General features: G+C 41.5%; 2 protein-coding genes across 2 annotated transcripts; both read left to right on the top strand.

Moving 5' to 3' along the window:
* The first annotated feature begins 172 nt into the window (after positions 1 to 172).
* LOC133132846 (thialysine N-epsilon-acetyltransferase-like) lies at positions 173 to 5664 on the top strand. The gene is made up of 6 exons (XM_061248609.1): positions 173 to 428; positions 1431 to 1482; positions 3509 to 3592; positions 3948 to 4049; positions 4208 to 4248; positions 4851 to 5664. The coding sequence occupies exons 1-6, from the start codon at positions 363 to 365 to the stop codon at positions 5034 to 5036; spliced, it is 531 nt and encodes a 176-aa protein (XP_061104593.1). The 5' UTR covers positions 173 to 362; the 3' UTR covers positions 5037 to 5664.
* Positions 5665 to 8533: 2869 nt separating this feature from the next.
* On the top strand, positions 8534 to 9616 carry LOC133132593 (uncharacterized; the record flags this gene model as incomplete). Its single annotated transcript, XM_061248108.1, has 2 exons — positions 8534 to 8647; positions 8843 to 9616. Coding segments are annotated over 2 exons (888 nt in total), but the record flags the coding sequence as incomplete, so codon positions are not given.
* Positions 9617 to 12336: the final 2720 nt, after the last annotated feature.

The following is a 12336-nucleotide window of genomic DNA, read 5'->3' as shown; positions in this document are numbered from 1 at the left end:
TATATTTATATTTAGGATACATTGAAAAGCTGATGGGGAAAAGCATTGCAAATCTGGCGAGGGAATTAGCCACAGAACTGTGGAATAAACTCATATGTCAAAAATGCTAGCTCGCGGCGGGTATTATTTCTTCCATTAATAATTGAACACGGGCATGTTAGCGGAAGTTAGCGTTAACGGAACGAAATCAGTCTTTGGAGTAGCCTAGCCTAGCCTAGCCTAGCTCACAATCAGTAGACAGGCCTACTTCGAAAAACCGAGACTGCAGCTCGTGAACAGTGCTGCACTCGGGGCTACTTTGCTCTGTATCAGTGAAAATAGCTATTAAAGACGTGTGTTTTGCGATAAGCTGGAGCCTGAATATGGATTTCGCAGTAGTACGTGCCTCCAAGCCAGAAGATTGCAAAGATGTTTCTAGAATGATTATGGTGAGCGACCAAAAAATTAAAATGTGAAATGCGCTTTCTCTCAACGTAGCCTATATACGAAGAAAAGTTACTTATAAACGTCTTGCAAACTTTAGTTGCATCTTCTTGCATTGAGGATTTACATGTTCTGTTCAGTAGCATATGACTAACGTTATATTTGAGCCATACTATTTATGTTGTGGAATCACGTCATTGAACCGAATTAGTTATTCGTAAGACAAGGTTAACACGCATAAGTCTTGCACGCATACCGTTTCTGGGCGCAACGAAGCTTCGTATTTTGTTAAGAATAATATTCTATATGCCTATTAGGGTTGCAAAGTCTTGTGCAGCTACCATGATACCGCGTGCTTTCAACATTTCAAAGTTTTCATGCTTGACGTATTATTACGGTTCTAGGCTACCTCCATGAATTCACTGAAAATCTTTGCAATTTGTCTAGCAATAAATCAGAATATTTCGGAAAGGTAGTCTTATTTTCTTTAACCTTAAGCTATAAAAAGAAAAGGATGTCCATCATCATTGTACATGCACACGAAACGGTTTCAAATGGGAAAATCTCACTTGTCAGTTAATAGTTGGCAACCCTGTAGGCTATTCCGTTAACTTTTACATGATCTATTATTTCCCCCAGGCTGGAATGTGTTATGCAAGTTTGTAGTTTCAGTAGGCTTATGCTGGAAAGGAAGAAACACACAATGCGATTTCGCTTGTTTTGAACAGTTGTTCTTTCTGTCGGGAGGTACACTGTTGCATTTTAAGTTCAAAAACAGAATTTTTTTTTATTTTTGTATTTTTTTTCAAATTCTAAAAGAAATGTATACCAAGGAAATATCCGATTTTGGCTGAATGATTACAAAACAGTTTGTTATACGTTCACATTATAATATCACAATTTTACAATTTAGCATATATATATATATATATATATATATATATATATATATATATATATATATATATATATGAATAGCTAAGAACTTGCATTATTTCTCATCACAGGACTTGGCCATATATGAGAATATGCCAGACCAGGTGAAGATTTCGCAGAAAGGTACAATATAAATAAGGTGTAATGTCTGAAAGGGCAAAGTAATTGGGCCCTACAGGTGATATGTACCCAGGGTGGTGTATCAAGGAATAGGATATGTTGAAGTTTGATCAAAATGCTCTTATTGAAAACCAGGAATGTTTAGAATAATGATGAAGTTTGATTTAAATGCTTTTATTAAAACTGTGAAATGGTTAGAATTGAGAATAAGTGAATAAGTCAGCATGAGTAATTAGAACTGTGTGTCTGTTCAAACACATTGAGCTGCAAAGTACAGTGCAGAGAACACTTAATCAGGTGTTTAAAAAGCCATGGCATTGGATACGACCTGTTTTGACTAAGTGATGCCGGTCATGCAATGTGTGTCTTTGCATAGAAATGTTTTGAGTTAGTGATCACCAGCCAATTCGCCTGCGTCATTATAGAGGCGAAAGGTTAAGACAGCTCAGCCTTGATAGAGTGACAGAAAATATTAAGGCGGGTTAATGTCGTTGCTAGGAAACAGAAGCTCTCAAGGTCCGATCTCCAATCAGTTGTAAAACAATTCCAGGAAGTAAAAAGATTCCACGAAAGCAAAGTCTGCAGAAAATTTGACTTTATTGTAGCACACGTGCACAAAAGCCAGTTCAAATCCTCAGATTTCCAACCTTGAATAATAGACAAAACCTTCTTTTTATGCACAATCCTTATCTCAGTACAACCAATAGCTTTCTTAAAAACCATCATATGACCTGGCTACGTTGCAGATGTTTACTTTTCAGTCCTGAAACCACTGTGGCGAGTTTTCCCCTTGATTCTCAAAACAAAGAAAGATCATTTTCCATACATTTTGTGCTATAGGCTGTGTCGTCTAATAAACTTAAGTTTTTAACATGAAAAACATATGAAACACGGTGCTATTCACTATATAGTGTTTTCCAGAACTTTCTACGACCTATAGATCAGTTTTGGTGATTTCCACCTCATATTCATCATTTCACTTAGCTTTGGATTATTACATGTGGGCCACCTATGCATTTCTAATAACAATATTCATCAGTAAAAAGTCATAAAGGAGTACACAGATGTATCAGTCAAATCAAAATCATAGAAATTATATGATAAACATCAAATGAAAATAAAAGTAAGTCATAGAAAGTATAGGTAAACTGAACAGCAGTGACATCATAGAAGATATACCTTAATCATCAAAGAAAGTATGGAATATATATTACTACACATCTACTCACTACTTTATTCTAAGTGACTAAACATAATTATTTAATCTTGCAGTCTTTGCTCTCCTATCGACAGTGTACACTGTGGTTTCTTGCGTTTTCATAAGCTTGGTTATAAACAGGTTCTAGGTTCATTCAATTTAATAAAAACAGCATACATATGATATATGGATTATATGTTGTGTATACATATATATTGATACACTCTTAGCCTACATTTTCGAAAGCGTTGGAGGAACCAGCTTGTTCATTAGGGCAGAGTCTGATTTTGATTTGTACTTTTTTGGGGGGGGGTCTCCTGCTCTGTGAATTTTCCCTACATTAAGAGAGACAATGTGATGTTATATGACAAATGATAGCTATAATGTATAAAGACTAGGACACTTCCTGCTATTACTTTGGAATTCTCTGGTCTCTGGAAGCTTCTTGCACGGAGCACACAGATTCCCCAGATGAATCTGTTTTATTTTAAACTAAAGATTTGTAATGAGCAACTATTGACTCTGAATATTTCTTCAACATCATTGCTGCCAATTCAACTTCACCCACGTAAAAGGGACGAGGAGGAAAAGTGACAAAAAAAATATTTCCTCGACCCAGATAAGGGGCAGGGCATGGCTGCTGCACGGGTACAGGCCGCAAACGAGAGGTTTTGACGGTATTTAGTAAAATACTTGCTTTCACAAGCTACTATAGCTCTATGTCGTGTGTGTAATTTTAATATATTTTTTATATTATTTTAAGGTTTGAGAATCCTTTGTGAATATGTGCGTGATTACTGCCTGTCTCAATTTCTCTGTCAACCCTTTCAGAGCTGGAACAAGATGGCTTTTCTGCATTCCCCTTCTTTCACTGCCTTGTTGCAGAGGTCCCTGAGGAACACAAGAGCAAAGAAGGTTTTCTTTTAAAGATTTAAATGTATATTCTGACAAATTATTTCATAATATACTACCAAGCATTAACAGTGGTTCTCATAGCGCACCCAAAGACCTTCATACCCCTTCCCCTCAACCCAAAATAGTGAGATAATAAATAGAAGACTAAATGCTGTATTATTATTTAAGTCTAGTGGTTAGTCACACAGTGGCTGATTCATACAAAGATACATTTACAGCTCCAGTAGGTGCAAAATTCTCTGGTATTGAAGTACTGTACAGTTAATCTTGATTCCTGGCTGTGTTTTCATACCATCTATTACGAGTTTCTGAGGAAAATGAATTGACAGTGTGAGTCTTCTGGCTTTTTGTTCAGGACATACAACGGTGGGCTATGCCTTATACTTTTACACCTACAGCACATGGAAAGGACGGTCAGTGTTTTTGGAGGACCTTTACGTGATGCCAGAATTCAGAGGTATGTGCTTCTGTGTTTGTGTGTGTACGCTTTAAACAGATGAAAGCGTACTTCTGCTCAAATTACATGTGAAGTAATAACGGCGCACCTTTGAGCACACAGGTAATTTCAGACAGTAGTTTTGAATACTCACATTCATCTCTGTTCTAAATCTGCAGGGAAGGGCATTGGAAAGGCACTACTAAGCAAAGTGGCTGCGGTTTGTATCTCCTGTGTACTGTTTTTGTTTTACTGTATAGTCAGGAAGGAATAAAGAGCTGCATTTGGTGAAACATTAATAGTTTTTTTTAAATACCAGACAACAAACGAAGAACGAACGAGTAGAAAAGTATAAATGATTGTATACAAATACATACTTGTGTGTATGTGTGGAATGACCCAAACAGATGTGATTTATGTCGCTGATACATTCCATAATTGGAGCCAAATTCCCATCTTTAAAGAGAATTCCATTAACTATATTTGTCAAGCTATTGGTACAATATTCTGTGGTCCAGTGTGGTAGTAGTGTAGCATAATGGTTAGGGACCAGAGGGCTTAACATAGCTTAATGTTTACATACAATCTATATATTGTGTAGTTGGACATTTTACTGAAGCAATTTTTGTTAAGTAAATTAATCAAGAGTAAAATGGCAGTGCCCCACCTGAGAATGAAACATACAACGTCCGAGTTGCAAGCCCAGTTCCTTTAATACTACATTGCTACCCAGTACCTTGTTCCTCAGCCACGAATGTTCACACTTATCAGTATTCCAGTAAGAAATATGTGCCCTGTAACCAGGCTCTTGTGTCTGTTCAGGTGGGTAAGGAACAGCAGTGTGCGCGCCTGCAGTTTACAGTGCTGGACTGGAACACTCCGTCCCTGGACTTCTACTTCTCCAAGGGAGCCCAGGACCTGACCGCCACTGAGGGCTGGCACTTACTCCGATTTGACGGGGAAGCACTTGACAGACTGGCGAACGAAGCACCCAAAATGAACCTTTAAGCTCCCTGTCCCCACCGCCATTCCTTCAAATTGAAAGGCTTGATTTCTTTTCTTTCTTTTCTTTAGTGTTAATTTGATCTACAGTGAAGTTAAACATTACACCCTTTCTGTCATTTTAATATAATGACAAAGTAAAACCTGTATGTGTTATTTGTCACACAAGGTTAGATTTATCTACTGTTAGGACATTAGGGTTCGTTAAGTATGTCTTAAAAGAATAACTTGGTGGTTGGTCATACTTTCAAAATTTCAAAATTCATATTATGTGTACCATAAAGTGTTTCAAATAAGTAATTACTCTGACCAATAGGATTTGAACTGTTCCAATCACAAGCTGCACCTAGTGATCATATTGGCAATTGACTGTAATGAAAACTGTCTTTACATTTTTGTCATTACCTACAATAGCGATTTATCTTTTCACACCAGCTGAACATTGCTAGCACACTGCATTGTTTCAGTCACATTCAAATTGAGTCAACTCAGGAATTTAAATATAATTTATACCCTGAGGAGGTTTGAGTTAATTTACTTTGTTTTGGTTAATTTCCTGAATTGGCTGAAATTAAATGGAATTGGCCCATACTCTAATATACTGCACAATAAAATTAGTACTTGAATCCTTAAAGGACATTGGGAAATACACTTTCTGAGGGTCTATCTTACTGTTATCCATGTACAACACAGTCACCACAGCCATTTGTTCATTTATATTGATTTTGTTACAAACAGAAAAAGAGACTCATTATAGACATTTCACTGTCACTTGATTGTTCTACACCACAACGCTCACAGTGACTGATATCAACAAATAAAAAATGAAGAAAGAGGAGGACACAATTGAGAACACAGAAACAGATTTAATCTAAAACTTTATTTGCAGTAGATGTTTCCCGCGTGCAGTGAACCCAGTTGATCACTATTTACAATGTAGAAAATACAAGGAAGCACAAAACAACAGGCTTAAATAAGCCAAGAATGTCATAATTCATACAGCGATTAATAATCTGAGCTGATAACATCAAAGAAGTTGAGGGGATGAAGAAGTGGATGATTTGTGTACTGGTACCATCCATCCATCCATCATCTTAACCTGCTTATCCTGAACAGGGTCGCAGGGGGGCTGGAGCCTATCCCAGCATACATTGGGCGAAAGGCAGGAATACACTGTGGACAGGTCGCCGGTCCATTGCCGGACACACACACCATTCACTCATAACCACAGGCAATTTCGACTCTCCAATCAGCCTAATCTGCGTGTCTATGGACTGTGGTAGGAGTCCGGAGTACCCTGAGGAAACCCATGCGAACACGGGGAGAACATGCAAACTCCACACAGAGAGGCCCCGGCCCCGGCCCCGGCCCTGGTCGACCGGGATTCCAAACCAGGGCCTCCTGGCTGTGAGGCAGCAGTGCTAGCCACTGCACCATCCATGCCGCCTGTACTGGTACCTTTATTCTTGTTACTGTAAGTTGCTTTACTGTGAGCCACAATAGTCTAGAACAGGTGCCTGTACCCATGGTTCTGGTCTGATGGTTCTTGTTTTCATTCAGCACTGAATTGATCAATTAAAGCAGCTGATTTTAATTAACTCGCCTCATTTGTTTTCTTGGGTGTGAGTTTGCCGAATTAAAAAATGAAAACAAAAACCAGTAGACCCTTGGGACTCCAGAACTAGGGTTGCAGACTCATTACATTATATTAATGCCATTTGGCAGACGCTCTTATCCAGAGCGACGTACTGTTGATTAGACTAAGCAGGAGACAATCCTCCCCTGGAGCAATGGAGGGTTAAGGGCCTTTCTCAAGGGCCCAATGGCTGTGCGGATCTTATTACATCTTATTGTTGATTGTACTCTTCAAGGGTTCTGAATTTCTGTATGTTTACACTAGGACTCGGAACAGTACTGTCCTCTCAGGTACACTTTTGCACTTGTTCTTGTGTTTGATTTGCACTTTGTTGTACGTCGCTCTGGATAAGAGCGTCTGCTAAATGCCACGTAATGTAATGTAATGTAAAATTACACCGGGGATTGAATCAGCGACCTTGTCCATCCATCCATCCATTATCTTAACCTGCTTATCCTGAACAGGGTCGCAGGGGGGCTGGAGCCTATCCCAGCATACATTGGGCGAAAGGCAGGAATACACCCTGGACAGGTCGCCAGTCCATCGCAGGGCACACACACCATTCACTCACACACACACTCAAACCTATGGGCAATTTAGACTCTCCAATCAGCCTATCCTGCATGTCTTTGGACTGTGGGAGGAAACTGGAGTACCCAGAGGAAACCCACGCAGACACGGGGAGAACAGGCCGACGGGGATTCGAACCCAGGACCTGTGCGCATGCTCCGATTTCACGGTTACCCCTCTGCATACATCTGATCACCACTTCATCTCATTCTCCCTCCCTCTTCCTCCCCATCCTCCTCCCCCTCCTCCCACCCACACTTCCTCAGCCCGCCGTAACCTCCGCTCCCTCTCACCCTCTTCCTTTGCCAGCACCGTCACCGCCTCACTCCCCCCTCTCGAATCCTTCTCCAAACTCCCCGCTGACTCTGCATCTGCCACCCTCCTTTCATCTCTCTCCTCCGCCTTTGACTCTCTCTGTCCCCCTGTCTCAAAGCCACCTCGCACATCCCCTCCCAGTCCTTGGATATCTGACACCCTCCGTACCTCCAGGGCCAGCCTCCGCGCAGCGGAGAGGAAGTGGGGGAAATCCAGAGACGCTTCCGACCTCATGACTTACCGGTCTCTCCTGGCGGCATTCTCTTCCGATGTCACTGCCGCCAAAGCAAAATACTATCAAACACAAATTCAGAACTCTGCTTCTAACCCCCGGAAACTTTTCTCTATTTTCTCCTCTCTCCTCAACGCACCGCCTCCTCCTCCTCAGTCCTCCTGCGCTGCTGATGACTTTGCTGATTTCTTCGATGAGAAGGTCGCAGTCATCCGCAGATCCTTTACAACCACCGCCCCCCTCACTGTGCCCTTCCCCCCCTCTAGGCCCATCCCTTCCTTTTCCACTTTCTCCCCCCTTACAGACTCTGATGTTTCTCAACTCCTGCTCTGCCACCGCCCTACAACCTGTGCCCTTGACCCTATCCCCTCTTCTCTTCTCCAAACTATCACACCTGACATTCTCCCATTTGTCACCTCCCTTGTCAACTCCTCCCTGTCTTCCGGCTGTTTTCCGGCATCCTCCAAGAGGGCTCACATCACTCCGCTGCTAAAAAAGCCTACCCTGGATCCCTCCATCATCCAGAACTACCGCCCGGTATCTCTTCTTCCTTTCCTTTCTAAAACTATAGAACGAGCCGCTTCTACTCAACTTTCTTCCTTCTTTTCTAACAACAACCTGCTAGACCCCCATCAGTCTGGCTTCAGATCGGGCCACTCGACAGAGACTGCGCTCCTCTCCGTCAGTGAGTCACTTCATGCCGCACGAGCAGCCTCCCTCTCCTCTGTCCTCATTCTTCTAGATCTCTCTGCTGCCTTCGACACTGTGGATCACTCCATCCTCCTGTCTGCCCTGTCAGCAACGGGCATCTGTGGCACAGCCCTGGACTGGATTGAGTCCTACCTCTCTGGTCGCTCCTTCCAGGTTGCCTGGGCTGGTTCGGTATCGACACCTCGGCCCCTCGCCACAGGAGTTCCCCAGGGCTCAGTCCTTGGCCCACTTCTTTTTTCTCTCTACACTCGCTCCCTTGGCCCTGTGATCACTGCACATGGGCTATCCTACCACTGCTATGCGGACGATACCCAACTCTTCGTCTCGTTCCCGCCGTCTGATACGCAGGTTTCAGCCCGTATCTCTGCTTGCCTGAGGGACATCCAGAGCTGGATGGACAACCACCATCTAAAGCTCAACCCAGGTAAAACTGAAATGATATTCATCCCCGCTAATACCTCTCCCCATCTGGATCTCTCCATTTCCCTCGGGGATACCACACTCACGCCGTCACCCAGTGCAAGGAACCTCGGCGTGGTGATGGACAGCAGACTGTACCTTTCCGAGAACATTGCGGCGGTGACCCGGTCTTGCAGGTTCTTCCTATACAACATACGGAGAATCCGCCCCTTTCTCACCCCCTACTCGACCCAGCTCCTGGTCCAAGCGATGGTTCTGTCCCGCCTGGACTACTGCAATTCCCTCTTGGCTGGCCTCCCAGCGTCCGCCATCAGACCCCTCCAACTCATCCAGAATGCAGCAGCTCGTCTGGTCTTCAACCTTCCCAAATACTCACACGTCACCCCCCTGCTTACTTCCCTCCACTGGCTGCCTGTCATGGCTCGCATCAAATTCAAAACATTGGTGCTAGCCTTCCAAGCAGTTAAAGGGTCTTCCCCAGCTTATCTGCAAAAAATCATCAGACCCTACACCCCTGCCAGACCTCTTCGTTCAGCCTCCACAGGCCGCTTGGCACCTCCCCCTCTCAGAACCTCCACCTCACGCTCACGACTACTGTCTGTTCTGGCTCCACGGTGGTGGAACGAACTCCCCGTTGAGGTCAGAACTATAGAATCTCTCCCCACCTTCAAGCGCAAGCTGAAGACACACCTCTTCAAGCAGCACCTCTCCCCATCCCTCCCTACCTCCCTGTGAACCTTAATTGTTGTCTCTGTGACTTGCTTTGTGTATCGGTATTTTTAGTTGGCTAGGTAAGCAGTGTTTGGATAGTTAACTTTGGTAACTTTTGCTCTGTTTGTTTGTTTGTTTGTTTGTTCAAAAAAAAAAAAAAAAAAAAAAAAAAAAAAATGGCCCTTGTCCTTATCTTTGTTGTACAGGTAGCAGTTGAAATTGTACTTACCTCTAGGGTCTTTCAGCGAACTTATCCCTGGTTATGGGTATGCACTTTGTTGTACGTCGCTCTGGATAAGAGCGTCTGCCAAATGCCAATAATGTAATGTAAATGTACCCGCCCGCTGGAAGCCGCGGATAGTTAAGCTTAACTTTCCTTAACTTTTCCCATTCTTTATATATATATATATTCTTGATATCGCGGCGCTGTTCCGAGAAAAACCAATGACGTCCTTACTGTGCGGATTCCTTAACTTTTCCCATTCATTTTCAACGGAAGTTCTTATCACTTCGGATGCGATATATCATTCTTGGCCGCACGTTGATATCGCGGCGCTGTTCCGAGATAAACGAATGACGTCCTTACAGCCCGGATTCCTTAACTATTCGAAATTGCCTGGCGCGAATCATTTCCATGGGCTCCTTTTGGTAAGTCTATCTAGATAATTATTTTAATATTAACGGGTCCTCGAATGATATTTATGTTGTTGAGGTATTCCCGATGTATTATTGTTATTTTGAATGTTCCAATTGTTCGTTTTTTTATGTGGGAAAATTACAGGTAAACGGGATAATGTCTTTGCATGTCTGTTTCTCAACGTCGTAGCCAGCTACATTAACATGCTATCACATTACGGTTTTAAAATATCACCGTCATTAATAGTATTGACAATTCGTATACACGTTTGATTCGTGAAGGTTTAGACATAAAATGTATTATTGTTGCTCTTATTTCATTGCCAATTGTTTATTGACATAGGCCTAACTTACTGTCATTCAGACATCTTGGTATACGTTCCTTTATTTTCCATTAATATATTATTATTGTTGTTGTTGTTAACTTGCCCATATTATGTAGTTGCCCAGCTAAGTACTTAAATAATAGAGCAGTTTCCACAATTATTATATTATACAATATTTACACCCATGTTACCTTAAATTATATGAATGTACAGTAAATACATATACTTATTGTTCTGTTTTTTCTTTGTTTAGTACAATAATGACCATGATAATGCCAGGCATTACAGTATAATTAGGCACATAGTATAATTAGTACAGGTCTCTTGGTTACTTTCATACATTTCATAACTAATGTTACTTTTATATCTCCAGGTGATCAGCATGTGGAGGCGTGTATATTTTCTCCCAGGTAGGCTGCAGATGTACTTCCGAAGAGGTCTGTGAAGTCCTTGGCAAAATCGGAACAATACCAGTACTTCAGGAGACCCAGCCTTCACCTTCCCTCCTGCCCTGGCTATTCCAACTGCCCCAGTCCCAAGCCCAGTCTCCTTTAATACCTATGCATATCCACCATGCTAATATTGTTACAAACAACAATATATAGTTATTCATTGATATTTTTGTTGCTGTTGTTGTGTTTATATGTTCATAAGAATTGTAATATGCAATGCCCTCCGTAATGCTTGGGACAAAAACATTAATTTAGCTCAGTACACCACAATTTTATATTCATAAACAAACGATTCAAAGTGCAAGTTCTCATATTTTATTAAAGGGTATTTTTATGCATTCTGGTTTCACCATGTAGACATGACAGCACTTTTTATACATAATCCCCCATTTCAGGGCACCATAATGTTTGGGACATATTTATGTGATGTAAATTACAGTCATGTTTACTGCATATTTTCTGTATGCATGACTGGTTGAAGTCTGTGACCCACTGAGACATGACTGTGGGCTTCTGTGGACAGTAGTGTCTGACACATCCACGCCTGCCTCCTGAAGGGTGTTTCTGATCGGTTGGACACATGTTTGGGGATTTTTCTTCATTATGATGAGAATTCTTCAGCTGTAGAGGTCTTGGCTTGCCATGCCCTATGCCCCATTACATGTTCTCTCTCCTTAATGCTGTTCCAAACAGTTGATTTTGTTACACCTAAGGTTTGGCATAACAAAACAGACGTCTCATAATGGCTTCCTTGACATTCATTGGAACAACTCTGGCCCTCATGTTTAATGACAATAATATAAACCAAAGGCAAGAAAAAGCCTAGAAAAATATTTTGTTTATTGTTACTATATATAAAACACACTTCAATTTCAATATGGTGAAACCAAAGTCTGTAAACATGCCCTTCATGCATTTTTGATTACAAATCAAAAATTGTGGAGAACAGAGCCAAAAAAAAATGTCTTTGTCCTAAACATTACAGATGGCACTGTATATAACATTGTAATCTTTTTTTGTGTATGTAATAAATTGCAATAATTGATCTAATGTCAGTAGTGATGTAATGTCTGGTCACAGGTGCTCCCAATTGCGCAAATGACCTGGTGCTCCGCCAACAAGGCACCTGTGAAGTAACGCCAGAATAAGTAGCACAGAGCAGGGGGCCGTAACATATCCCTAATTTTAACAATTTGAAACAATAAAATTAAAAAATTAAAAAAACATTTACAGAGTTACAATAACAGCCATTAAAAACAATGTACTTAAAACAAATTGCATATCCCATATTGTTCAG

The sequence above is a fragment of the Conger conger genome, chromosome 7, assembly GCF_963514075.1.
Source record: "Conger conger chromosome 7, fConCon1.1, whole genome shotgun sequence".
NCBI lineage: Eukaryota > Metazoa > Chordata > Actinopteri > Anguilliformes > Congridae > Conger > Conger conger.
This window is presented reverse-complemented; position numbering and strand designations above follow the sequence as displayed.